The sequence below is a fragment of the Paroedura picta genome, chromosome 9 (assembly GCF_049243985.1).
Source record: "Paroedura picta isolate Pp20150507F chromosome 9, Ppicta_v3.0, whole genome shotgun sequence".
NCBI classification, from domain to species: domain Eukaryota; kingdom Metazoa; phylum Chordata; class Lepidosauria; order Squamata; family Gekkonidae; genus Paroedura; species Paroedura picta.
Genome location: NC_135377.1, coordinates 82,549,813 through 82,577,583, shown reverse-complemented (window position 1 = coordinate 82,577,583; position 27,771 = coordinate 82,549,813). Strand labels below are relative to the sequence as shown.

Below are 27,771 nucleotides of genomic sequence, written 5' to 3'. Positions count from 1 at the left end.
TAGAATGGTTGCTATTTGGAAACGCTACTAATTTGCCATAACCCACGACGTCGTAGACAATCTGCAACAATCCTGAAACCAATCAGCAAAAAGCGCTTCGTTGTGGCGCTTTCAGGGGAATCCAGAAAAGTGGATTCACCCTCCGGATAGCGATACACTCCTGCAACCAATCTGCAACAGTAGCGCTAAAGACCTGTGCGTTACCATTGTTGCTGGTTCTTCAAAGTCCCTCCCCCTGGCTCTCTCCTCCAAACTTCCGGCGAAGCGATCGCCATTTTTTTTTCTCCGAGCGAGCGGGGATAAACGCACCGGCGAGCCTCTTTCTGTTTAGAGGCTTCCCTGGCTTCAGTCCTTCACCTTCACCTTCACTGAAAAGCCCGTTTGCTGAAATAAAGTCCCTTTATTTTTTACAAATAAATTCAGCCGAAAATCGTGCCCGTGAGAGGGGGGGGGGATTTTTTTTTTATCACTCGAGGCAGCGTGCAAACGATCATACAATCAAACGACAGCTCACATTAGGCAGCTGGATGGGTCTCTCCGTAGCAACGAATCTACCTAGATTCGTTGCTATGGGTCTGTTTGTTTTTTTTTTAAACCTTTCTTAAAGGGAAAGGGGCTGTTTGGGAGCATGCTAACGGCTGCCCATTGGCTGCTTGACGGCCAGGGGCGGGACTAGCTTGGCAATAGCCCTTCCTTTCTAGCGATTTCTGCCGAGACCGGAAGCCTGTGGGAAACGCTAAAAAACGCAACTGATTCCACTACAAAGGCAGGTATGCATAACGACGAATTCCACTATTTTAAATGGCGATTTTTCATTCCGCAAACAATTTGCAACAAAGATCCCTGTGCGAAAAGGCTCTGCTTCTTTCCTGGATGCAAGAAATTCAATATTGAATATTGTAGTACATACTAAATGCCACTAGAGGGGGGAACACTGCAAAAAGTCTTTTTAATTCAACCCCACTAATAAGCACCTAATCAGAACCGCCATAGAAGTAAAAGTTATTTTGCAGTAATATCATAGAATGTAGCATTTATTCTGTAGTAAGCATCAAAAGACTCCAAAAAGAAATCTGCTCTGAAGGAGGACAAGAAAACAGGCCCACCTGCCTCTCTCTCAGTATTTCTAATTTAATTAGAAGTAACCACTCATTTAATCACACTCTAAAAAAGAAAAATCTACCTGCTTTTTATTATTAGCCTTAAGGACAGGGGGAGCAACAAGAAGATAGGAAGCTCTCTTTGGGGACTGTTAACCTCTCCCTGACCACAGAGATATTCCCCAGGGAGCTGAAGGAGACAGTGGTTCGGCCATTGCTGAAGGAACCATCTCTGGACGCATGGGAAGCATCCATTCATGATCCCTACAAGTCAGCTTTCCAGCCTGGCCACAGGGTGGAGACAGTTTTGGTCACCCTAATGTATTACTCCAATGCCAAGTGGACCATGGTGGATCAGCACTACTAGCGTTATTGGATCTCATGGCAGTGTCCAATCTAGCAGCTTCGCGCTCATTGCCTCACTGACGATAGAATTTGGGGTACAGCCTTGAAATGGCTGATCTCTTTCCTCCAGGGCCGCCGACAGAGGGTTGGACTGGGGGACAGACAATCTCTCTACAGCCAGTTCCCCTGTGGTGTGCCACAGGGCACAGTTTTGTCCCACACATTATTCAACATCTGTGTTTCCTCTTGCCCAACAGGTTTGGATGTTCAGACTTGGGTGCCATCAATACTCCCACCTTTACAAACTAATAGATGGATGGCTGAGACCTTTGCCAGTTGCTTGGAAGCAGTGACATCTGGATTAAGCAGAGTCACCTGAAATGCAATCTTCAAAAACAGAGGTCATTTGGCTCAGGAGGAAAGGTCCAGGAGAGGAAGCATGCTTGCCTGCTGTAGATGGAGTGCACCTGACATTTGCACAATTCACTAGAAACCTAGGCATGATTTGTGATGCCTGCTTATCTATGGAGCTTCAAGTCACTTCAAGTCACCAGAGTACAGCAGCTGGTGTTTTACCATCTTAGCCAAGATAAACTGCTACACCCTACCTGTCCCCCAAACACCTAGGTCACCTCCAGGCTGTTGTGTAACTCACTGGGTGATCCTGGACCAATCACTCTCAGCCTAACTTACCTCACAGGGTAGCGGGGAGGACACAACAGAGATAAGGAAACAATGTACATCCCCCTAAGCTCCTAAGAAAGAACGTGATATAAGTTGCTTTATGTCAGAAGGAACTATGGAGCCTTAACAAATAGATAAGTACACACAGATCCTACCCAGGGGAACAGTTAATTACATATTTCAATTCAGAACAGTTCCTTTATTGATATAAATGATAAACGTAACAGAGGGAGAATAATTACGATTTCAGCATTAAAAAAGGAGAAGTTCTCCAGCAGAATATTCTTTTTTTTTTTACCTTAGGCTCCCTTAATAACCTGTAGGGGTGACCAAACTGGGGCTCTGCAGATGCCCACGAACTACAATTACCATGAGCCCCTGCCACCGGCTACATATCAATCGCTCTTCTCACTGTCTCCCCCGACACTTACTGTTAGCAGCCGCACTGAACTCTATTTACAGGCATGAGGAAACCCCATCCTTCTTTTTCCTTTCCTTACCCCAAGAACAAAAAACCCTCAATCCCACCCGGAAGCAGCGCCCAGCGCGTGGTCGCCTCTAGCCACCCCACCTCTATGGCTGCGCTCCTCCAATCCCACGCCTCTCTCCAAGCCTCGGTCCGGCCTCCGCCAATCACACCCGCCTTCTTCCCGCCCGCCCCTTATCTAACCAATGGCATGCAAGAATTCCTTTCCCCTTCCCGGCGTGCTTGTTCTCGCGAGAGCGCCTGGGGAACGGACGGCCGGCCGCCCTCTCTCGAGAGGCTTGGCACCCGGAAGTCGGGTTCCCTGACAGGAGGCGGGGCGGCCGCTGGCTGCTGTGGTAACGGGGCCTGGCGGAGGCGCGCGGGCAGGCTCGTCTCCCAAGATGGCGGCGGCCGGAGGCGTGAACCCCTTCCTCAGCGACTCCGAGGAGTCCGAGGGCGAGGAGGGCCGGCCGGGCGGCGGCGGCAGCAGTAGCCTCAGCGACGCGGGAACCTCCGCGCCGCCTCCCTCCTCGTCGCCGCCGGCCGCGCAGGCCGAGGAGCCGCCGCGGGTGCCGGTGGACGCTCTGGCGGCGCAGCTGCTGCGCGACCAGCTGGTGCTGACGGCTCTGGAGCTGCACACGGAGCTGCTGGAGAGCGGCCGGGAGCTGCCTCGCCTGCGCGACTATTTCTCCAACCCGGGCAACTTCGAGCGGCAGAGCGCGGGCGGCGGAGCGGCGGCAGCAGGAGGAGGAGCAGGAGGGACCCCGGCCCCCACCCCGACCGCCGCCTCCGCCTCCTCCGCCGCCCCCCCGGGGGGCCTGGCCGCGGCTGGCAAGGAGGGCGGCCCGGGACAGCTCCGTAAGTGGCGGCGGGGGACGAGAAACCGCCCCTCTCTCTCCGCTCCGCACCCCCCATGGAGACCCTCCCCCGCCCACTCCCTCCTTCCCTGTTTCCTTCTAGGGTAGGGGTGGTCAAAGGGCGGCCCTCCAGATGTCCATGGACTACAATTCCCATGAGCCACTGCCAGCGAACGCTGGCAGGGGGCTCATGGGAATTGTAGTCCATGTACATCTGGAGGGCCGCCCTTTGACTACCCCTGTTCTAGGGCTTCCTTGGACACCGCAGGGTTCATTTTTGCCACATTTTTGCAACCTCTCCCCCCTCGCCCCGCCTCCCAGAGTTTGAGCAATCTTAATGTAGCTCTGCTATTTCCCCCCTCCCCTCCTGGTGCTTCCTTCAGGGAGCTGAGAGCCCTGCACATCGCTCTCCCCCGTCCATGCCCAGCACAGCAACCCTGCAAGGCAGGTTACGGTTAATGAGAATGAGCAGCCCAGGGTTGTCCAGTGGACTTCACTGTTGGTGAGGGAGTTGGAGAGAGGTCTCTTGGCTCTCTGTCAAACCATGCTAGGAGGTAGATTGGGGTGGGCAGCTGAGTTAGTCTGCCTGTAGCAGTAGACAAGAGCCAGGAGTCCAGGAGCACCTGAAAGACTTAATGATATTTTGGCAGGACAGGAGCTTTTGTGGAATCCCTGCTTACTGAAGAGGGCAAGAGTCCAGGAGCTCCTTAAAAACTAACTAAATTAGTGACAGGGCTTTTGTGTGTCGCTGCTCACTAAAATGAGCAACGGTCCAGGAGCACCTTGAAGACTAACAACATTTGTGGCTTGGCAGAGCTTTCATCAGTCACTATTCACTGAAGAGCAAGAGTCCAGGTGCACCTGAAAGATTGACAAGATTCGTGGCAGGGGATGAGCTTCATGGATGTTCCTACCTTGCCACAAATTTTGTTTGTCTCTACGGTTCTGCTGGAGTCTTGCTCTTTTCCACACACTATGAAAGCAGTCTTAAACCAGGTCTCCTTCAAATTAAATCACATCTTATTCAGCAGGACTTACTCCCAGGCATGTATTCTGAGGATTGCAGACTGTTCATAGCTACAATCAGGGATTCCACACTAGAGTTACCAGTCAAAAAGTATAGCTTCTTAGTTACTTTTTATTATCATTCTCCTAGGTTGCCTTTTAGTGTTATCATCCCTTTAGGTACACACATTCATGTATGTTAAGATAATTTAACGTTGCAAGCCCCACAGGTCATGAGCACAGGCTGTCTTGACCTCTGTACACCTTTGAACAAGAATGGTAGTGGAGCTAATCCTTCTGGTCTGTATGAGTCTTGCTTCACAAGGATAGGTATTGCTGTCAACTGGAATTTTTCTGAATCATTTTACCTTCTGGAGGAGGCAGAAGTTGGCTTCCGTCTTTAGTGATGAGGCATGCAGCCAGGGACACAAGGAACTTTTGTTGAATCATATGCTACTTTGTTTTTTAAAAAACCTGCTTTAAAAAACCATGTTGATGTGATCTTTTGATTCATTAGCTGGCAACAGGAGCTGTATAGTTTTGTAGTAATGGAGTTGGCTTTCTCAATGACCTGTTCTGAGCATTAACAGCATTGAAACATGAAAGTGTGATTGGCACACAGTGGTGTTTGGGAAGCAAGGAGTTCTTAAAAAGTCTTTGTTCCAGTAACTTTTGGTCAAGTACTGTGAAAATAGTTCAGTTAGTGTTCTTTGTATGTGTTCTACAGTAGGTACTAGATATATGTTCTAGACTAGATTACGCTCAGGCTTATATCTTTGTTGGCTAGAACTTGCATATTATTGCCATTTTGATAGTGACTGTTCTCAGCTCCAATAAATTTGACTTTGTTTACTGGGAGAGGTGAAGTACTCTTAATTTTTCTTTGTTTTGAAATAGGCCAGTCTCCTAATGAAAGCCTTCAGCATATCTAGTGTTTTTTAATGTGTCTTAAAGAAGGTGATCTTTAAACTAATTAAAGTTATACAGCAACTGTTTCTTTAAATACTGGCCAATTTATTTATTTATTTATATTTATATTTTTATACCGCCCTTCCCTACGGCTCTGGGCGGTTTACATAAAACATTTTTGAACATTCACATAGAAATTTAGTATTTCAAAAGGGGTTTAGAAGCCGTAGATCATATGCAGAAGACAGTGGGTTTGGATTAGAGTAACTGCATAGGATTGCATTGTTCAATTATGTAGGTGTCACAAACCGAAGGCTGGCCATAGGAGACCCCCTTGTAGAGAACCGCTCCAAACACATGTGGTGCAAAGAAATCAGTCTTTATTGAGGGATTTCAAGAGGCAAAACGAGACAGTGCTTGGCAGATAACAGGAGCATTGACAGAGACAACCACAGATGGCCCCCTTGGGTCTATATATAGGGGGTTAGTTTAAGTGGGAGAAACTGTTCTCATAGAGGAGGCTTTTTGATCTAAAAGGCACGAATTCAGGAGACATTCAGTCTACGCCCTCTGCCATTCCTGTCAGTAATTGTCCAACCCCTACCATGTGAACCAATGACTACGATAGATAAGGGAGAGTACTGCACAGGGGTCATAAACCGTGGGATGGAAGGGGAAGAGGAAAGATACAGAAAAGAAACCGGAATGTGGAGTTAGGGATGGGCCCGTTAAACCTCTAAGCCAGGGGTAGTCTAACTGCGGCCCTCCAGATGTCCATGGACTACAATTCCCAGGAGCCCCTGCCAGCGAATGCTGGCAGGGGCTCCTGGGAATTGAAGTCCATAGACATCTGGAGGGCCGCAGTTTGACTACCCCTGCTCTAAGCCAACACTCCCAAGGGGGTCGGGAGGGCGGTTATGACAGTAGGTCAGCATGAAGTGAAGGCTGGCTGACATTATTACTTTTTGTTCATGTTTTTGTGATTCACTTGTCTTCATTGCAAATTAAATAAACAATGATAATATGCAAAAGGGACTAGGATAATATGGATGAATAAACATACTTTGTGGACCAAGGTTCTACTAAAATCGAGTGCTTCCCAAAGGCAAATATAAATAAATATAACTACTCTCTACATACCCACTGAATCAGCTGGTGACACAGTTCATCGGTTTTATGGCAAAATTCCATTCTGAACAGCTCATATGAATAATCTGTACAGCGAGGACAAAACGTGGCCAATAGAGCCACTGTGCAATTTCATTTTCACCAGTGTTGAAAATCGTTAGGAAATGTACCTCCCTTTTCCCTCTAATGCAGGAATTAATGAAATTGTCAGAGTGTCTGATTGCCAATTCATTTGTCAAAATAAAGCTGCATGAAAAGCATTCTAGTTACCTGGAGTGATTAGCAGTTGCCCCAGTGGAGAGCTTGACCAGCAGATCTTACGCTGGGTTACCTTTCTTGTTACCACTGCTATAGAGATACCGTGGCCTCCAATCTACTGATACCCTGGCCCACAGCGCTGCACAGTTTGAATCTAAGCAAAACACATCACACTAGTATAGCTACTGTTACTGCCTCCATTTAGTGTATAGTGTTACACACCAAGGCTTCTTGTACATTGCAACAGCAGCCTCTGTCCATATGTGTTTTGTGTATGTGTGTGTGTCAGGAAAGAAGTATAGATTAGCAGAAGCTAAAGCATCTATCTTAAGTTTTTCTACTGTTTCCATGTAGCACCTCTGTATGTCCTGTCTTTCTTAAGGGCATACTCACCCCACCATTGTACTAGAAACATGGGGTAAAAAATTTTCAGGAAAATTTTTTTCACACTCAGAGTAGTTGAGCAGTGGAATAGGCTGCCTAAGGAGGTGGTGAGCTCCCCCTCACTGGCAGTCTTCAAGCAAAGATTGGATACACACTTTTCTTGGATGCTTTAGGATGCTTTAGGCTGATCCTGCGTTGAGCAGGGGGTTGGACTAGATGGCCTGTATGGCCCCTTCTATGATTCTATGGGGTAGATGAAGCACGGAATGGGTGCTTCATATAAATCAATCCACTTGATTTATAACTTCGAATAATAGCATCTTTTTAAAAAATCTAGCTATTGAAAATGGAGCTTTTTTGCTCACAAGAATGGCTGTACTTTGACAGGAATAGAAAATAAAATCTATGATTTTTTATTTTGTACCAGCCAAGCTTTTAATTGAGTTCTTTTCTGAAAATTTTTTTTTCTCATTAGCTTTACTGTACAATTAATACTAAGCAGTGTAATTCTAAGAAGAGTTACATCCTCCTAAGGGTGTGATTATGCTTTGGATTGTGCTGTAGGTATTGTCTGAAAAACGAACTTACATTGTAGGGCAGGAGTTGGGTGCTGCTCTAAACATTTTTAAACAAGCCACCCCCTCCACTTTAATTAAAATAATTAAAACTCTTTAATGCATTTTACTTTTAAGAGTCTTAGGACGCGTATTACCTCTCAGAAATGAAGCATTAAGATGAGGTTGGAATAAGTGTGTGGAGTGTCATGAAATAATTTCAAGCCCTGGCTGAAAAAATAACTTGTTCTACCTGTAGAACAAGAAAATGAGAATTTAGAGTTCTTTTGCAGAAAACTGTCCTAAGACTGTCTTGAAAATTGAGCCATGAAAGAATGTAGGGGTTCATATTAACATCAGAGCAGGGGCATATGCTTATTTTATCTGTAGTTTGATAGAGAGTAAAACACATAATGTTCATAGGTGGGTTGCAGTGCAGTCCTAAGTAGAATTATGTCTTTGCAGGGATGGCCAACCTGTGGCTTTCCAGGTGACCTACAGTTACCATGAGCCCCTGCCAGCATGGACATCTGGAGAGCCACAGTTCGGCTACCCCTGCTTTCAGGCTACCCCTGCTTTACTGTCTGCCATTCAGGTTCTGATCTGATCCTGAACTTTCATTGAACCACAGAAGTGTATTACAGGAGCAGGGTAGATGGACCAAAGGAATAAATGCTTCAAGAAGAAAGTTGATTATGCTCCATCTTCCTCCTCTTGACCCATCTGATTTCTCCAAGGAACGGGAGTCAGAAACTCATTTAAGATCCAATGGACCAGGGGTTGTTACCATTGCATTTAGAATTTGTATTAATTTTTATTTAGAGGACTGTTGGAATAACACTATGAAAATGATGGGTTTTTATGGCACTATTAAAGCACAATTATAGGTGTACTTTAAGTTTTTTTCAGCGGTGATACTGGCAATTATTTCTGGATAGCTTTTTCTCTTTTTTCCCCCGTTAGTAGATACACTACTGAGTCCATTCAGGATTATTTACTGTCTTCTGATCATAGCATACATTGTTGTCCATTTTTAGTGTTCCTGATGCAGCTGCTCTTGGGTTGTTTTTCTACTGTAGTGTGTTGATGCCTCGCTTGCAATATTTTGCTAAGGAAGAAAAAACGCACATCATTAGTCGAGTGAGAGAAGGATATCTGAAGTGCTTGAAAGGAAAACAAAAATTCCAAAATTCAGCCATTTGTTACGATGCATGGTAAAAGAAGAAATGCGTTCTCTAGTTTTGTATTGAGTTCGACATACACTTTTAATCTGGGGTGCAGAAAGAGGAACATATCTCCTCTGTGACATGTAGTGACACAGTGACATTCACTGTGACTCTGCCTTGGGATGCAAGAGTTGAAAACCATTATCCCTTGCTTTGATTTCGTTCCGCTGTGCCATGCACAGTGCGGAAGTTTCGGCCAGTTCAAACTGTGGCCAATAGGCTGCTGTCAGATGTAGGACGCAGAGAACGCATCTTGCTAGTCTTAAATTATTTATAACGGCTGCTGATTTGCCTCCAAGATCAGCTCAAACTGCTAGCGACCTGAGAAGCCCTATGTGGCCTCTGAAGGATCGCCTTCTATACAAACCTGTCTGCCAACTGAGGTCATCGACAGAGGCCATATTGCACGTGCCCTGCATTCCGGAACTAGTCCGTGCAGTAGGGATGGGGCTGCCTTAGCTGAGTGTCTGTGCTTTGGGCTGCCTTTCTTGTAGTGCGGTGCAGAATGTTGGGGTGGAACTGAGGAGTCAAGGCTACACCTTGCCACTGGTCTTGATGTTCAGTTGTTCTGTTGACCTGATCAACCTCACAAGGTTGTTTTGAGGTTAGAAGGAAGACATAGAGCAGGGGTAGTCAACCTGTGGTCCTCCAGATGTTCATGGACTACAATTCCCAGGAGCCCCTGCCAGCAAATGCTGGCAGGGGCTCCTGGGAATTGTAGTCCATGAACATCTGGAGGACCACAGGTTGACTACCCCTGACATAGAGGACCATGCATGTTTCTGTAAGAGGTTCACCCTGCACCAAACTTAATTTTTTTGTAGATGTTGTGCAAAGGGCACTCCTATTCTTCCAAGTGTTTTTTGCTCGTTTGACTTTATTTCCAAGCCAGCGCCCTTGATTTATATGACCTTTGCTGAGGTTTTGGGGGTCGTTTTCTTTTTTTAGGATAGTTATGATTTTCTCTTTTTCAGAGTTGTAATTAGTTGTGGATACTTTTTAGTTGTCTCTTTTTTCAGCCTTTGTGAAGCCATGATTTTGGAATGTTAACTGTGTTGTTTATTATGCTTCAAGCCACCTTGATCATGATTGGTAGAGAGAAAATAAATAATCAAATTTGCATAAAACGATCAGGTATCTCTTTATAAATTATAATAATATAATAATATGTAATATGTATTTTATCTGTATACTGCCCCATCCCTGTTAGCTCAGGGCTGCTAACAACATTTTAAAACAGGGCTAGTTTAAGCAAAATTCTACAGTGTTTGAACGCCACCATGGAGTAATCGTTAAGAGCAGTAGCTTCTGGAGAACTGGGTTTGATTCCCCACTCCTCCTCCACATGCAGCCAGCTGGGTGACCTTGGGCTAATCACAGTTCTCATAGAGATTTTTTCTCAGAGAAGTTGTGGAGAGAGGAAGTGAAAGGTGCTTGTAAGCCATTTTTGGACTTTGTCAGGTAGTGAAAAGTGGGGTTTAAAAAACCAGCTCTTCTTCTTCTAAATCCGTTGAAGTTAATGAGCTTAGAAGGGTGTAACTCTGTTGAAAACAGCCCTGGATGTCTCCTAACACAGCTTGGTTTCCTCTCCTATTTCATGCTTCTGTGTGAGCTATAGCTCCAATACGCACGGATAACAGGACTGGGGCACAGTTTTGGTTTTTGAAGTGAACAAAGTGACTTTAAACATGCATTATAATGCACATGGCCAGTTTTTTAAACAATTGGATTCATATTGTTTTATTTTCAGACGCTGTTAAATGTGAATCATTATCCTACAATGAAGCACGCTGTCATTTGAGGTCCTCTTTCTGCCCACACCCCTCTGACTCCTATCTTCTGGTTATTCTGCTTTCCCTTGACTTCATCCTGACCTGTTGGAAAACATTACAGCTGTCCTGTATAATCAGAACAGTTCTTGCAATTGTAGTCCTTTACAGCAGGGGTAGTCAACCTGTAGTCCTCCAGATATCCATGGACTGCAATTCCCATGAGCCCCTGCCAGCGTTTGCTGTCAGGGGCTCATGGGAATTGTAGTCCATGAACATCTGGAGGACCACAGGTTGACTACCCCTGCTTTACAGCCCCTATCCTATCTAGGCAGATCACTTTCTTTGCCCTTGTTCCCCATCATAGTAGAACCCTTTCTGCAGGGAAATGGTGAGCAGAGGAAAGGGAAGGCAGCTGTAAGCCGCTTTGAGCCTCCTTTGGGTAGAGAGAAGCGGCATAGAAGAACCAACTCTTCTTCTTCTTCTAGAGCAGTTATGTGTGCCCTGTGCTCCAAGGAAACACAGTCTAGCTGGCTGTCACATTTCCAGTTCTTTATTTTCTGTAGCTAGTTTCCTCTGTGTGGGAACTACTCTAGCAGAAGTAGGAAAGCTCAAGCTGTATGACGTGGCTTTCTAGGACCTTCTTTGGATTATGACTGTATCCATTTTAAAACCCCTTTTTGTAGATCGTGCTGGAAGCATTAGCACTCTTGACTCTTTGGACTTTGCAAGGTACTCAGATGATGGAAACAGGGAGACCGATGAACGGGTGGCTGGTAAGTAAAGTTTCAGATAAGAGATAAACTGTCTCAACTGAATGGTATTTGCTATTCCCCGAATACTTCCTACCTGTAATGCTTTGAAAATGATTTGAGTGGCTGTTCAAATGTTCCACAATATCCTTTTGCAATAGAAAGGGACAAGTAAAGTTTTTAAAATCTGCCCCTTTATGTCTCTTCTGTCACTGGCAGTTGTCACAAAACAAACAGCAGAAGCCCCACAGATGGACAGTGCCACATCTAGTTCTGTATGTGGCTCCCTGAATTATAGGTACACGGGATGTCCGTGGACCTCCCAAGTACGGCATGGGGTACAAGTGTCTGTTGGGGGGGGGGGTAGAAATCTCATGTGAGTGCTGCTTTTGTGAGTGGATGCAAGCTTAGGGTCCAGCCCTTTATAAAGAAGAAAGGATGACATTACATTTTATGCTTTGTTATTTGTGTTAATTGGTTTCTCAGTTGGTCCTGGAAAGCTTTTGTGGGATTAGGATAAATTCCACCCATGGTGTTAGGTACAATTGAATAGAATGTTGAATGAATTTCCTAGCAAGTCCTGATTTCAGTTTTGTGAAAGACTGAATTAGAAATTCACTTCATATGTGCTAGGGTCTAACTAATGATTGATTCAAGAAGTCTGCAGGCTGCCTAACAGCAGGGTCAGCTCAGCAGCCCCAAATAAGAGTAGCGCTTCTGAACAGTGCTAGTGCTGCAGTAGCTGCTGTCTGCTTTACTTCAACTTTATGGCCTCCTGAGCATCTTCTTCAGGAAGGCCTGTAAAAATTGATTAGATTTTATCAAGGGGTTTTGTCATTCTAACAACTGTGATAAAATTGGTGCACTAGTTCGGTTATGTTTTAGACCAGGGGTAGTCAAACTGCGGCCCTCCAGATGTCCATGGACTACAATTCCCAGGAGCCCCTGCCAGCAAAAGCTGGCAGGGGCTCATGGGAATTGTAGTCCATGGACATCTGGAGGGCCGCAGTCTGACTATCCCTGTTTTAGACTAATCTCACCCCTAATCTGTAGAGAGGAAAAACCTAGGCTTTTTACCCAGGCACCTGGGAAAATTCATCCTAAACTCTTCCTGAATATTTTGTTCTTGTTTTTATCTTGCTATTGCAAGCTCAAGAGAAAACATTGTTTGGTTTGTCTTTTACATGTAGCTGATCAAAGTAATAGGAAAGTTCTGTGTGTTTCAGAAACTTCGCATGTTGCATTATGTTTTCGTCTGGAATATAGTAGGGCATTTTCTCTGAGAATGTAATCGTTTGGTATTCCTGGTCATTCAGTTAAATGTCTCCTGAGGCTTTAAAACATCCGAAATATTCTAAGACCATATATTGACTATCGCCCCCCCCCCTTGTGATCATATTCCATGGGATTTAAAGTTTCACAGCCTTCATTCATAGTTGAAGCTCTAAAATTTCTGTCAAGCCCCTTGACGTTAGATTGGGAATGCTGGGAAGTCAGACACAATCGATTTGGTGACATGAATTCCATTAAAAAATTAACATACTTCATATTTGGTCTTCAGCAGAAAATCAAAAAAGTATTTGAATAAGTTTTATTTTCAAAAAGCCATTTAGCATAGCGATCCCCAACCTGTGGGCTGCGGACCATATGTGGTCCTTGGAGGTGAGCCCCGAAGGACGCCTTCTCCCCCCCCCCGGCCCTTTAATTCATCCCCCCCCAGCCCTTTACAACACACTCATTGTTGTGGCGTGTCTGTATCTTATTTTGAAGGGATGCAAAGGATTTTGTTTGTTTATTTGTATTTTTATGTAAAATTGAATGCCTTCTCACCACTTCTTTTGCTTCGAAAACCAACCCACCTGACCTAGCATATCAAAAGACAATAGAAATCCAGTTCTCGAGCTGGCATTTGATGTCTATAAAGAGTTCCAGTTTGTTCAGGCCAGTCTTGAACCAGGTTTATTCTGTGGCTCATGTGCTTCCCCCACTAGATGCACAGGGCTGAGATGCAAGACTTTCCTAGTTCAGGAAATCTTTCATCTAGCCACAGTTTGTTAGGATCTCTGCATTCAGGTGTTTTAGCCAACCTGGCAGCCATTTCTGGTTTTAAAGTGAGGCACAAATTTATATTTGTTGGAGCACCAAATTTAGATGTTCCAAGCCAGTGGTCCTCAACCTTTTTATCACTAGGGACCGGTCAACGAGGAACATCGCTGCTGTGCCGCCTGAGCCCCTGCTCCACTTGCTATCCCTCTGGCGCCCCTGACCTCCCACCACCCACAGGGGGGCGCTGCCATGCCGGCCGCTGGAGAGTACCAAAGGTGACCCGGCGGCAGAGTAGCAGGGCAGCCCCTGAGGCAGCAGCCGGGGAGGAGGACGAGGAGAAGCCGCAGCCCGGTACCGACTGATCTACGGACCGGTACCAGTCCCCAGACCGGGGAATGGGGACCACTGTTCCAAGCGATTTGATGCCTGACTTCCTAAACATGGGAGCTTTCAATTTCAGCTCTATGTATACAAGTAGCGGGGTGTTTGCAAACACCTTTTGAACCATACACTGCCTCACACTCACTGAGAAGTCGGTCCCAAAGTGTTCACACAAATATATTAAAAATTGCCGCTTTTCTGCTCCTTCTGGCTTCTCCCCCCAAAAATGTTGCTTTGCAGTTACTTCTAGCCCTGCTGAGCTTACCATTAAAAAATTCCCACTGCCCAGAATTTAAGTGCTTCAAGTATGTCTGGGTACGGGAGGGTACCTTGTGCTATAAATCTCTGAGGTGGCTGCTGTGTTAATGTGATGCAGGGGGAAAAAAACAGTTAAGAGTGCCATCACACCTTGAACGCGAGGTTGTTGCAAACACTTTTGTGAACTATGCCCTATTTTAGATGAGTGGTGTGTTTTTAAGGTGTGACAGGACTTTTTTTAATCTTCTATAGTCAAGGCTGCTGCCAAACTCAAAAGGGCAGCGACAGAGCCTCCGTCTTCGTTCAAATTGCAGTTTACCTTCGCTGCAAGCTTTTGTTACCCGAAAGAAATTACTTTGTAAAGAAAAGCATCGACTCTTTTTCTTCAGAGCGTACATTTTTATTATGGCCATCCATCAACTTTGCAATAGTTTTGAGCCCACTATGTGCTTGGGAGATGTTAGAACAGGGGTAGGGAAACTGTGGCCCTCCAGATGTCCATGGACTACAATTCCCATTGAGTAGTTCATGGACAACTGGAGGGCAACAGTTTCCCTACCCCTGTGTTAGACTGTCAAAAGAGAAACCATGCAGCAGAGTAAACTGTGTTAACAGGGAAACCAAGTTGCAGTCACAAATGGCTGTTGGCTGTGTTTGAGTATTAATATACCCTAAAATAGTTTGCCGTCTGACATGGGTTGGTGTCATATGGGTTTTCTGACTCTCTGTGCCCTCAGTGATGTGTCTTGCTTCAGTTCCTTAGTGGAGTTTCTGACCTTCCCTACAGCTTGTGTTCTCGCTGATTTTTTTTAAACATTTTTATCATCTTGTTGCAGTGCATTTCTGATCTGCAATTGTTCTGTAGCCCAACACTTTGATAGCTTTTAAAGGGGAAACTGCCCATGGTTCTTAAATTAACGTACTCTAAATTGAATAATTGAATTGGTTATTTTTAAGCCAAAGGGTTTTCGCCAAATTATCCTAAAGCTGGCTCCTTCTGTGAAATATATGTTAATGAAGAAAAGGGTCTTAGTACTATTCTTGTCAGACTTTGTTGCACAGAAATATTTGCAGATCAGCATTGCTGACTACTACAGAATTTTTCACACTTTTTCATCAGATCCTCAGTTGTGCTTTTGTATTTCTGCAGTAAAATTCTGTGCATCAAACAATTTACTTCGATGTAGTAGATGTGATGTACTATAGCTACCCCGTTCTGTTTTTGAACAAGGAAAAAAAATGCAAACTGAGTGAATCTTTTTTCCATATGCTCTCAGGACCAAAACATTGCCCTCGGGGAAAAAGGGAGTTTTCTGTACATGTTTCCCAAAGATAGCCCTTATAATATAACCAGTATCTTCAAATACAGTTTTTGCATAATGATCTGAAGCTTAGTCTCGTAGGCCAGGGGTCGTCAACCTGTGGTCCTCCAGATGTCCATGGACTACAATTACCATGAGCCCCTGCCAGCAAACGCTGGCAGGGGCTCATGGTAATTGTAGTCCATGAACATCTGGAAGACCACAGGTTGACTACCCCTGTCTTAGGCTACTCCAACATAAAGCTTTTCAGTAATTTCCTGAAAAATAAATAGATTTCCCTTTGGTTTCATGGTGACACTGTTTATGGTCTGCAATCTGGTCACCTATTATCTCAGCTGGTGAACTAACCCTTTCACTCTGTTTGTATGGGGCCATTTGAGGGTTAAATTCGTTTTAATTTTCTACAAATTTCTGCCTGTTGCTGGGAAAAAAATACATTTCGTCAATGCCAAATGCCAACTTGCCTAAACAGTGTTGACAAATGGTTTTGTTTGAAGAAGAAACTTGAGTCTTCCATTTCTAAAGGTAGCAATGTCAGGAGCACTTGACTGATCCCTTGATAAGCTGCTCCGCGTAAATAGCATGCCACAGAATAATAGCTGCCCCATCAGGTCATTTTTAAATGGCCTCCAATATAAGAGCAGCCCCATGCACATTGTACCTCTTTAGTCCCTGCAACTGCTAGCAATTCCATCCTGTTCACAAGATTGACAGCTTAATCAGATGTGCCCTCAGAGCAAGACACCTTCATAGAGCTTCACCCTGTCTTATTTTTGAGTTTCTCGGCTTTTCAACATTAGCGTGCACCGATGCTTTGTGGGGAACTTTCCAAACAAAGTAGGGGCGATAAGATTGTTTTGCTCAAGCCGATAGCATTCCTTGTCAGACCGCTTAAGCTCTGAAGATCAGATTCTAATGATGGAAAACGTTCACCAGTTTGCTTCAGTCTAACTCTGCTGCATGCGTTCATGAGTTCCATAAAGATTGCATGCTTTGTCTTTAATACAAACTGTATTTTATTTTCATACCCATCCTTGCTTTTTTATATTTCATTTTTTGTTTCCCTATTCTTGGTTGGATGCCTGTATATGTTTAATCCAAATCCTTGTCCAGTCCTGGAGTTTGAACTACGGAAAGCAAAGGAGACCATTCAGGCCCTCCGAGCCAACCTGACTCAGGCTGCAGGTGGTGTACATAAACCTTTTCATTAGTATTTGTATTTTGACAAAATAGCAGAGGCTGGAGCCTTACAAAGTGGAGAATAATACCTTTTGTGTATTGCCGTTTACAGAAAATGAAGTTCCTTTGCAGGAACGGAGAAATTACAAATCAAGTCCTGAAATTCAGGTAGGTAACTACAGAAGCTTCATTTGTTGTTACCTTATATCAGTTTTCAGTCACCCACTCACCTCTAGACAAGTGCATTTCTGATCACACCTTTCTAAACAGCTCTGTGATTCATACGTATATGTGACTGAACACTTTTAACACTTTATGTAGGCTGACAAACATTTATACTTACCTTCATTGCTGTTCTAAAATCTGTGGATCATAATACAGTGGGGTCCAATATTTAATAAACCTGTAATAATTGTTTGTCCTTCTTCCTAGGAACCAATTAAACCTCTTGAAAAAAGAGCTCTAAACTTCTTAGTCAATGAATTTTTGTTAAAAAACGGTTACAAGCTGACTTCAATAACTTTTTCAGATGAAAATGATGATCAGGTAAGGTTGCATATTTTTCACTTTTATAGCTGAAGTTTGTAGGTGTACATTATATGGCTGTTTTCTGATGTTGCTTCTGATAATTTCTTCTTTCCTTTTCCCAGATTGCCTAATTAGATATCTGTTTTGTGAGAGAAATGGATGCAGGGTTATTTTCCTGTTCATGGCAGGAAACAAGAAAAGCATAACTATTGGCAGAGCAGAAGAATGCCCATGCCAGTAATCAACATGGCGGCCTCTTTGGACATTAGGAGTATAGGATGATGCTACTGCCCCATGTTATAATGCTCTGAAAATGATTAGTTGGCTATGGGCTGTGAATGCCAGAAAATCTTATTAATAACTTCTAGTTTAGTACTCTCCAGAAACAATATCTAATTTTGTCTATCAAATCTTGATGAATGAGGCTGCAGAGATTAAAGAGCCAACCTTACTTACTTACTGAGAACAAAAGTGCCTTGTAACGAAGTTCAGAGTATGCAGCTTAGCTTGTACATATGACATTTTATACAAATATCTTATATATATATCTATGGACCTCCTCACCATTTAACAGAACAATGTTGATGGCCAAGCTAGTTTGGCATGAGAAAACTCATCGGAGCTTAGTCTGTCTTTTTAGGCACTGCTTTCACTCAATATATTTGCATGATCTGTTCTTTTACTAACAATTCTGTGGACCAGATTGACTGTCTTGGGATTTTCTTTCTTTGCTGTAATACAGCTATACTTGCCTTTTGGGTGATTCTTAAAAAGAAATCCAGTAATACTGCCTTCAAGCAGGCATATCACTTAAATATTTTAAGAATAGCCTTTCTGGATTTCTGAGGGCACATCGCCTTCTTATGACACGTTCTGATCTCATCTGATCCCAGTGTGACTTTTTTTGTCTGTCTGCTAATGGCTGAACGTTTAAGGAAATGGTGGTTTTCCTCCTTGGTTTGAGGCAGCCATATGTGCTGGATGCTCACAATGGAGTTTTGAAATTTATAAATAGTTAACAGAAGAGAGCAATTACAAAATGCCCTCTGGAGGTGGAGGAATATCCCTCTTAACAATTTTTTAAAAAAATGAAAACGCCCTTGCCTCTGTTTTGGATTTCACAATCTGGACTTGTGCCATTTTTTTTTCTTAGCGATCAGCTTCCTTGTTCTGCCTTGTATTGTCATCCAACTTTTGTTTGGTTTGCTGGGTGTTGGACCAAGTTTATTACTCTAGACAAATACATTTTCTAGTCACTAAATCAAAAGCACCTGAAGGCTGAGATGGCTGTCAGATGCTCAACAGAAACCATTTGCTGCTGTGATGCAGGAATTCTGTTTGGGTCTATGAGAAGAACCATTGACCGGAAGAGCTCCGTAAACATTCTGCTTTTGCCCTTCCAAAGGATTTTGAGCTGTGGGATGACGTGGGACTGAACATTCCGAAGCCTCCAGACTTGCTCCAGCTGTATCGTGATTTTGGGAACCACCAAATATCTGCAAAAGATGTTTTCGATATAGCCGTTGGCACAGAGGAGGATGAATTAGACGCTACCACTCCCATACTGGAGAGCATTCCCATATTTGGAACGCCACAGTCAATAGAGGTAACAAAATTTGATTTCCTTTTGCCCGTACAAAGCCTGCTGCCAGGCATGCAGTACTACAAATTATGTCTTTCCTCCATCTTTTCTCTTATTTAGCAATGTGTAATGGTGCAGAAATTGGAAGATCAAATTAATTCGTTAAGCACAGAGAAATGGTCTCTAATGGAACAGATACAAAGACTTGAAAGGTATGTACTGTCACACTATAGAGTTGTGAGATTCTTTTTTTATCCATTGAAAGTGTAGTTGATAAAGTAGATGAATCAGTAGATATTTAAGTTTCCTTGATTAACAGTGTCTTTTGGTAATTTAGGTTGCCCCTTGATTTTTATGAGAAATGTTGGCTATGCCAAACATTCTCAGGATTATGTGCTGTTCCTAGGCAGACTGGCATCAGTCAGGTCTTCTCTTTCACCATGTCTGAACTACACACACACACACACACACACGCAAGATTAATACTGCATGGGGGTAATAGCATGTAGAACTGAATATTCCAAAGCCACCTAACCATGGGGCATATATGACATTTTTAATGGATGTACTCCTTGTTAAAGAAGGAAGAGGAGGGTGATGTCTTTCCTTGACTTAGCCTAAGTCTCCCTGGACAGCACTCTGGAACCCTGCTATAATAACACAATTACCTCCTGAGAACATCTAGACTGATCCGCTGAGAAGATATCCTTCTAGTACAGTCCTAGAACAATAACGAAGTGACCAGGTAGAAACCCTAAGAAATACCTCCTAACCAACTATGTAATATTGTGTGGTCTAGCATGGAGGGCAGAAAGTCAAAGGAATATTCCAGGGGAATAAGTTATCCCAACTGAAGTGTCTTTATAAATGTTTATTATTAAAAGGGGGAGAGAGGTTTGTTGGATTTTTTAAAAATTGTGGAGAAAGGGCAAAATAAAGTACCGGGAAGGCACACAATATCCAGCACAGAGATATTTCAGATAAAAAGCAATAACATGGAACTAAATCAACCTAAATACACTTTATCTAAGCTGTATCAAGTTCCTCAGAGCATATGCAGAGCCCTAATGCCCTACCTAGCCCCCTGTGAACTCCAGTTTCTAAAGAAGGCTGAAGACAAGGGGGAAGTCTCAAGGGTCCAGACATCTGTGGCCTATGGAACTGGATCGGAGCCAGCCCCCTTTATAAGTCTGATAAGCTGATTTAATAAATCCCCATTTCTGATGTCAGAGGCTATTGTTATCAATCAGGGACTTATAAAATTAGCCTTACCCCCACCAAACATCTGGTGACAGCTCTGATGAACTTCCATGACAAATAGATGGTCCAGCCCAGCCTCAGTTGTCTGTCAATGGATTAAGTCTGTCAAGATGGTCCAATGTGGAATGGAAATGAATGGGTTATTCTAATGGAAGCCCCATGACTCCTAGATCCCAGATTCTCCAGGTAGCAAACTTGAGCCCATAGTAAGTTCTTATGGTTTCTGTCAAACTTCATATGTGGTGAGAGAAGACAGCAGGGGTTAGTTCTGTCTTTTCAGGTCTTGGAAGCTAAGCATGGTTGGTCTTTGGATGGAAGACCAGAAGGAAAGTTCTGCAGGGGGAGGGAAAAGCAAACCACCTCTGTTTCTCACCTGCCTTGAAAACCTCTCTCTGAGTTCAGTACTTATATGCTCCTCAGATATATATGGCTACCAAGCACACCAATAATTCATTTTATAGCACTGGATTTTCTATAAAAACAGCAAGTTTTATCAATCTCTAAGTTGATTTCAAAGACTGCAGGAGTCTACAGAGCGTTCTTCCAAAGCCCTCTTAGGTTCCCACCTTGTAAAAATAGTCTGCTAAATACTCTGTGACACATTTTTGGAAAATGCGGTTAATATGCTTCAAAGCAGTGATAAATTGCTGGAGGTGACTTATTCCTTGTTAGTGTTTCATACAATGATCTTCTGATTGGTGGGGGAAGCTACAGCTGACTCTTTCGTTTCCCTCCTACAGTGAAATAGACTACTTAAGGAACGAAAAACCTGCCATTCCAGTCATCTGTGACTCCGTCCAGTCATCTTTAGCTCAAGTGCCTCTCTCATTGCCTGATGATAACGGAAGATATTTGGATATCAAGAGTTCCGCCATTGACAGTAACCATGAGGAAACAGAAGAGGAAAGGCTTTCCACAGTGACTGACCCTGAGTCCAGACTTCTGAAAGATAACACTATAAGTTGTATTCCTAATAAGGAGAGAGGAAAACCTCCATCTTGTTCCCCGTCCATTAAAGCTGCCGTGCACTTTGATAAACCGAATAGGTTAGTGATTTTTCAAAAAGCCTCTCTTGTCTTTAGAAATAAGGCCACCAGTTTTGACTCTTGAATGGCTTTCTCTATAAAAGGTATTTAGTAATGCTTGGGCAAATCCATATTTATTGCAAAGTCATCAACAAAGCTTTTACAGGATTAATTTTTCTTTCTTTTGGGGTGCAACACAGAGACATTAAGATGCTACCATGCTGGTGGTCTTAAGGAAATGAGGAATTGTATAGTGCTAAACAGAACTCCTGCTGCCTAACTAGAAAATACTAATCTAGCCTGTCCAGCTTCTGTGTTCTATAAACCAGCTTTCTCATACTAATACTGTTTAAACTCTGTCCAAACCAGCTATTCAATACAACTGAGTAGTTCAAAGTGTAAAAAGCTAATTTCTTTAGCAGCAGGAACTGTGGTAGCAGACACTGTGGTAGCAGACAGCTAAAGCTGTCACTTAAAACTTGACCTGATGCGACTGTAGTCCAATATGCATCACATGGGTAGAGGGGGAGTACAACTCTATGTGTGACACATCTAGAGGGCAATGTCCATGGGTGGACCTTTCCTTTGTTCCTTTTCTTATAACATGGACATATAGACTTAGCTTCCAAGTCCCTAACCTGAATAGCCCAGGCAGCTTGGTATAGTGGTTAGGAGCACCGACTTGTAATCTGGTGAGCCGGGTTTGATTCCCTGCTCCTCCTCTACATGCAGCCATCTGGTGACCTTGGGCTCACCACAGCATTGATAAAGCTGTTCTGATCGAGCAGTACTATCAGTACTATCTCAGCCTCCCCTCCCTCACAGGGTGTCTGTTGTGGGGAGAGGAAAGGGAAGGCAACTGTAAACCGCTTTGAGACTCCTTTGGGTAGGGAAAAGTGGCATATAAGAACCAACTCTTCTTCAATAATCTCAGGGCTCTCTCAGCCTCACCCACCTCACAGGGTGTCTGTTGTGAGAAGAGGAAAGGGAAGGTGACTGTAAGACACTTTGGGGGATATCTTTGGGTAGAGAAAAGCAGCATATAAGAACCAACTCTTCTTCTTGAAGCCTGATCCCATCAGATCTCAGAAGCTAAGGGTCGATCCTGGCTAGTACTGGGATAGAGTTGCTCCAAGGAACACTAGGGGTCATGACGCAGAGACAGGCAATAGTAAACCACCTCTGACAGCCTGACACTCCTTAGATCTCCTGACTATGCTACATACGACATACAGACTGTATACACTTTCCTCTTTCATCAGGGACGTTGCTTTTCCAGCACTCCCAGTCACAGGGGTAGAGCCATTCATACATACAGTTTGTGTGCATACAAGCAGAGTGGTAACATTTGACTGAGGATACATAGGTCCATGGGCAACATGACTTCCCTGATATGTGTGCTGCCTCCTACTCATTTCACAAGCATAAGACTATACATGGGTGTATAACCCATGTTATCAGTAATTGCTGACTCCACTTCTGGAGATAAAGCCCTGTGAGGAAAGGTTGAGGGTCTTGGGGATGTTCAGCCTGGAGTAGAGGAGGTTGCGAGGGAACATCATTGTTCTCTTAAAGTATTTGAAAAGTTGTCACTTAGAGGAGGGCAGGGTAAAAGTTCCTGTTGGCAGCAGAGGTTAGGATCTGCAGTAATGGATTTAAACTATGTGTAGGTTATGGACAAGATATCAGGGAAATTCACAGAGTAGTACAGCAGTAGAATCAGCTGCCTAAGAAGTAGGTGAGCTCCCCCTCACTGGTGGTCTTCAAGCAGCAGCTGGACAGTTTCTTTACATGGATGCTTGAGGCTGAGAAGGGGTTGGACTAGATGGCCTGTACCGCCCCTTCCAACTCTATGATTCTACCTCTGAGAGGGTTGTCCTTTTCCCCTGCTATTCTTCCCCCTATCTGCCAAACAGTACCCAGTCTATGTGGTCTTCTGTCTAGTCCTTACACAAATCAGTGACAGAATTCAAAAACTAGAGCTAAAGAGTTTCCCAAAGAAATGTGCTGACATTGAACGGCATGTTGCAGGTTACATGCTTGCCGTGCTCTCTTTCAGTGTGTGCCAGCCTTCACCCATGCCAGGGTACTGTCTCATGAGTTTTCCTTATTCCCACTAACAGCAGTCATTTATGTGAAGAAATACAGAGCCTGATGATAAATTTGGCCATATTACAGGAAGGAGCTTGGTACGTAGGTGTGCCCCACAGCCCGCAACGTGTAGTTCTGCCTTTGTGTTAGTATCATAGAATCATAGAGTTGGAAGGGGCCATACAGGCCATCTAGTCCAACCCCCTGCTCAACGCAGGATCAGCCCTAAGCATCCTAAAGCGTCCAAGAAAAGTGTGTATCCAACCTTTGCTTGAAGACTTCCTGTGAGGGGGAGCTCACCACCTCCTTATGCAGCCTATTCCACTGCTGAACTACTCTGACTGTGAAAAGTTTTTTCCTGATATCTAGCCTATATCGATGTACTTGAAGTTTAAACCCATTACTGCGTGTCCTCTCCTCTGCAGCCAACAGAAACAGCATCCTGCCCTCCTCCTCCTTTCAAATACTTAAAGTAGGTTCTTTTGTATAATGATGGCTGTGAGCCAGCATCAGGCATTTTTCTGTCCAGCCAAGCCTCTTAAACGGCTGCAGCCCTACCTCTTTGCAAGGGCTTTTGGAACACTCAGAAAGCCTGGCCAAAGAAAAAAGGTTGCCAACTGCTCAAGGGATCGGGCTGGTAGCTCCAACCCTGCCTCTTAAGCAAGACTCCTGAGCTTGTCCCTGCCTGCTTGGCAAGGCTTTAGGAGCACTGGGAAGGCACTGCTGAAGGACAGGGTGCCGACTGCTTAGGGACTGGTCTTTGTCAAATGGGGCAAACCCTGCCTCTGTCATGGGCAGTTAGCTCATTGGGGATGGGCGGGGGGGAACCCCAAGTAAAAAGTTTGGATGCTCCTGATTTGGCATTTTTATCTGTTGTGTCTTCATTTTTTATCTAATACCATTCATGTTCAGAAATGATAATTAATGGAGGACTAGGAAAACTTCAAAAGTATTATGTATAACACATGTCAATGAACATGCTGTGGAGCAATGTCTATAATAGCAAGGAGCTAAATCAATGGGTTGGATCCTTCAGGACTCTTCTGGCAGCGGTGGTGCTCTTCTCCAGCATGAAAGTCCAGAGCAGGAGAGTCTGCCAGAAATATTGGGGTATCCAACTCCAGTATCTTCAGTTGCCACACTTGTGTATCTTTCCATTCATTTGCATTTGCCTTGGTAATAGGCGAGTGGAAAAAATATTCAGGCGGTAGCCAGTGTGTCTGGACATTTTGGTTTTGCTTTAAGCGTAGATAAATGCATCTTCACACTATAAGCTGTCATCTGTTACTGGAATCATACATGGATAACGCTTCTTCAGACATAGTAGCTGATCGTGTTTTTCTCACTTAAACCTCAAGATGTATGGGTGAGACTTGATAACTAAATCACATTTTAGAAACTAACACTTTTAAATAAAGTTAGAGTCCAGTCGCACATTTAAGATCAACAAAGTTTTATTTGAAGTATAAAGTTTTGTGGGCAAGCACATTTCTTTGGATACAATGAAGCAGAATTTCCTCAAACTTTACTAGGAAGTAGGGGAGTAGTTTCCCTGAAGGGCTAATTAATGTCAAGTAAATGGGTGATTATAGCTGAGATTGGATTAAGGCTGTTGATAAGATCTGTGAATGGCAGCAAATTAGTATACAAATACAAGAGTTAACAAATGTGAGAACTGAGTTTAAGTTCAGCAGCACCTCCAAGACCAACAAAGTTTAATTCTCAGTAAAAATGAGCTGATACTAATAACAGTTATAGTAACTTTTTATAGCTCATCCCTAGCATGTAGAGATGCAGCCTCTCACCTTCATATACATTGAAACAAATGTCTTCAAACATTACATAAAGCAATATTACATATTGCTCAGTTACTTATGCATCTTGACTTTAACTAGTCCTTCCTGGCAATTAACATGACTACCAAAATATTTTTTACTGTGTTTCCTCTTACTAGGTGGAAGGGATAATGTTATCACCTGTCCAATTTGGAACTGATAAGTGATCACTAAACATAATAAAGCTCAAGTTGACAGCTCAGACCCTATCAGATTGGCCCTCCCTGGGAGTGTAACACCAGTAGAGGTAAAGTACTCTGTCAGTGAGGGCCAATCAGTTCAATTTGCACTCTGCCAATGAGGGCCAGTCATGTCAAATCGCAGACAGCCAGGAAAAGCCTCTATCCTGGGAATGTTTAATGAGTAAGACATGGCCAGGAATGGCCTGCCCTGGTAGTTTAGCCCCAATGAAGAGAGAGCTCTCAGCCAGGAAAACCTAATAAGGGGTCAGCTCACCGCCTTGAACATCCTGCCAGTTTCAGAAGTTTGCTGGGTGGAAGAGGAGCCGGCCTCATAGCATGCCCTTTCAAGTTGGAGGATGGGAGGGGAGCGAGCCACCTCCTGCCGCAGCCTTTGTACGCTGTCTGGAAGGGGGTCTGTGGGAAACCCAGAAACAGCCCCCTGCCAGCCCTCTGGGACACAGGGAAGCCAGAAACAGCCTTTGCCCTGAGAATGTTTACTCATAAGTCATGTGAGGTTTGCTATTTGCAATCTGAGAAGGGAGGAATGCTTTGGGGGTTACCATCACAGGCAATTGCAACAGGGAAAATAATGCTGATGTGGGTGGGACTGGGAAGATGTAGACATTCCCTTGCCATATGGAGACCACCTTAGTCTGGCTCCAATCTTCCCAAAACCATCACAACGGAGCAAGTTTGAGACCAATGCCAAGGAAGGTGGGGAAGCTATAGAAGGGGCACAGAAGCACCAGGAGGCCATGGAGACATGTGGAGGTGGGGAGACGTTGTTTCCCAGTAGCACCTTCCTAGTAGAAGAAGAGTTGCTTTTTATGCCCTGCTTTTCACTGCCAAAAGGAGTCGGAGTGGCTTATGATTGCCTTTCCTTCCTCTCCCCACAATGAGGTAGGAGAGGCTGAGAGGGCTCTGAGAGAAACTGCTCTGTGAGAACAGTTTCTAACAGGCCTACAACTTGCCCAAGGTCTCCCGACATGTGGAGGAGCAGAGAATCAAACCCAGTTTGCCACATTAAAAGCCGCTGATCTTAACCACTACGCCAAACTGTACAAGTTGCCATTGCCTGAAAGAGACATAGCTAGAGCACAGGTAGAAGAAGCTGTTGCAAGAGGAGGGGGTCCGTCTTTTTTGACTTGCTCGTTGACTGTTATGGGATTATTTTCCTTTAAATTTGGACTTTCTGGCCAATGGCTTCTCAGCAATCCAAGGAGGGAGACACTTAGGTATTTCCTACATGGAGAGGTAATTGTGTGGTTAATAAGGTTTGCAATTTCAGAAGGGAGGAATGCTTTTGTATTGTGTGTGTGTGTGTGTGTGTGTGTAGAGGGCAGTGCTGCACAGCCCCCTGTCCAAAGCAGCCCTTTCCTCCATGGGAACTGATCTCTGCAGTCTGGAGAAGAGCTTTCATTCTGGGGGTTCTCTAGGTCCCACCTAGGGGCTGGCATCCCTGAACAGAGAGAGGGTGGGGAGGGGCGTGTACACAGTTGTGCTTCCCAACCAAATTCTGCAAGGTAGCACCACTTCTTTGGTTCTCTAAGCCTGAAGAACGTTTCAGGGGATTCTCAAAAGTAAAAAAGTTGAGGAAGGCTGCTCTAGATGAAAAAGTCTTACAAGTTATTACCATAAGAGCTACATCACAGTTCAAAATACACTGTTTAGTTGTGCAGACAATACTAACAATTGGGACATTTCCTAGAAGTTGTGACAGAGAAACCCATTTAAAAGGGGGGGGGGCAAAATCCAGAACGTTTTCTGATACCCTAAACACAGCATAACTCTACTTAACAAATGTTATTCTGATTTCTATTAGGTCAATTAAATTTTAAGTACCATTCCAAGTTAAATTTGTCACAACAGCAACAAACACTTGAACTGGAATATTTGTATGTATAACACCTAACCCACCTTTGACTAGGAAAAAAAAATCAGAAAGCTTCATGTGGGAAATTATTTCACTGGAATACTATCCCGGGGGGGGGGGGATTAAACATTGCATGCATTTTCCTTACACTTACACAATTGAACAATGTATTTTGAACAGTGATATACCCATTCTGATAATATCACCTGATAAATGTCTTAACAACTATAAAAATGTATTAAAAATAATTAACTCCCAACCATTTGGGAAACCCTTCCAGGGCTGTGAAGAAACCCAAGGGTTTCACGAAACTCTGGTGGAGAAAGCCTGATCTAGAAAGTAGTTTCTTTCTGCAGGTTTATATATTACCTCCTTTTAGCTGTCAGTCATGAAACAAGCAGGCCTTCTGTGCTAGTAACTTGCTGCTTGTGTTTTCTGTCCCCTGCCTTTATTTCCCACCCTCACAATGCTACACCAGGAAGCTGTCGCCTGCATTCCATCAAGCGTTGTTGTCTTTCTGTCAGATGTCAGCAGAAAGCCGCTTGGGATCAGAGGTATGTGTAAAATATTCAATCTCAGCAGATTGCCTATGTCAGGGAGACCATTTCAGTTTTAACCTTAGAAGTATACTTCTGGCAGAGGCTTAGGAGCCTTCTTTTGGAAAGATAGAGGAGCGGTGTGCGGGCTTAATACATGTGGCAGGCCTGTTTTCAGAAGTACACTGGAGAAGAAGCTGCACGCTGCTAGCATGAACACTGGGGTAGCTGCAGAA

The 27,771-nt window shown here is 44.0% G+C and overlaps 2 protein-coding genes across 4 annotated transcripts in view; one reads left to right on the top strand and one right to left on the bottom strand.

Moving 5' to 3' along the window:
* Positions 1-2,695, bottom strand: part of PIGN (phosphatidylinositol glycan anchor biosynthesis class N) — a 90,540-nt gene extending 87,845 nt beyond the window's left edge. The window contains exon 1 of the mRNA XM_077351173.1: positions 2,561-2,695. The gene's annotated coding sequence lies outside the window, so the exon portion shown is untranslated. The remainder of the gene's footprint in view (positions 1-2,560) is intronic.
* Positions 2,696-2,892: 197 nt separating this feature from the next.
* The window catches only part of RELCH (RAB11 binding and LisH domain, coiled-coil and HEAT repeat containing), a 72,598-nt gene continuing 47,719 nt past the window's right edge, over positions 2,893-27,771 (top strand). For 2 of the 3 annotated variants that reach the window (XM_077353425.1, XM_077353424.1), the window contains exons 1-9: positions 2,893-3,453; positions 11,372-11,461; positions 16,558-16,629; positions 16,736-16,791; positions 17,056-17,169; positions 18,557-18,757; positions 18,854-18,945; positions 20,734-21,039; positions 27,478-27,553. In XM_077353425.1, the coding sequence (XP_077209540.1) occupies positions 2,997-3,453; positions 11,372-11,461; positions 16,558-16,629; positions 16,736-16,791; positions 17,056-17,169; positions 18,557-18,757; positions 18,854-18,945; positions 20,734-21,039; positions 27,478-27,553 (1,464 nt within the window). In that variant the 5' untranslated portion in view covers positions 2,893-2,996. The remainder of the gene's footprint in view (positions 3,454-11,371; positions 11,462-16,557; positions 16,630-16,735; positions 16,792-17,055; positions 17,170-18,556; positions 18,758-18,853; positions 18,946-20,733; positions 21,040-27,477; positions 27,554-27,771) is intronic. The other variant, XM_077353426.1, reaches the window with a different exon arrangement.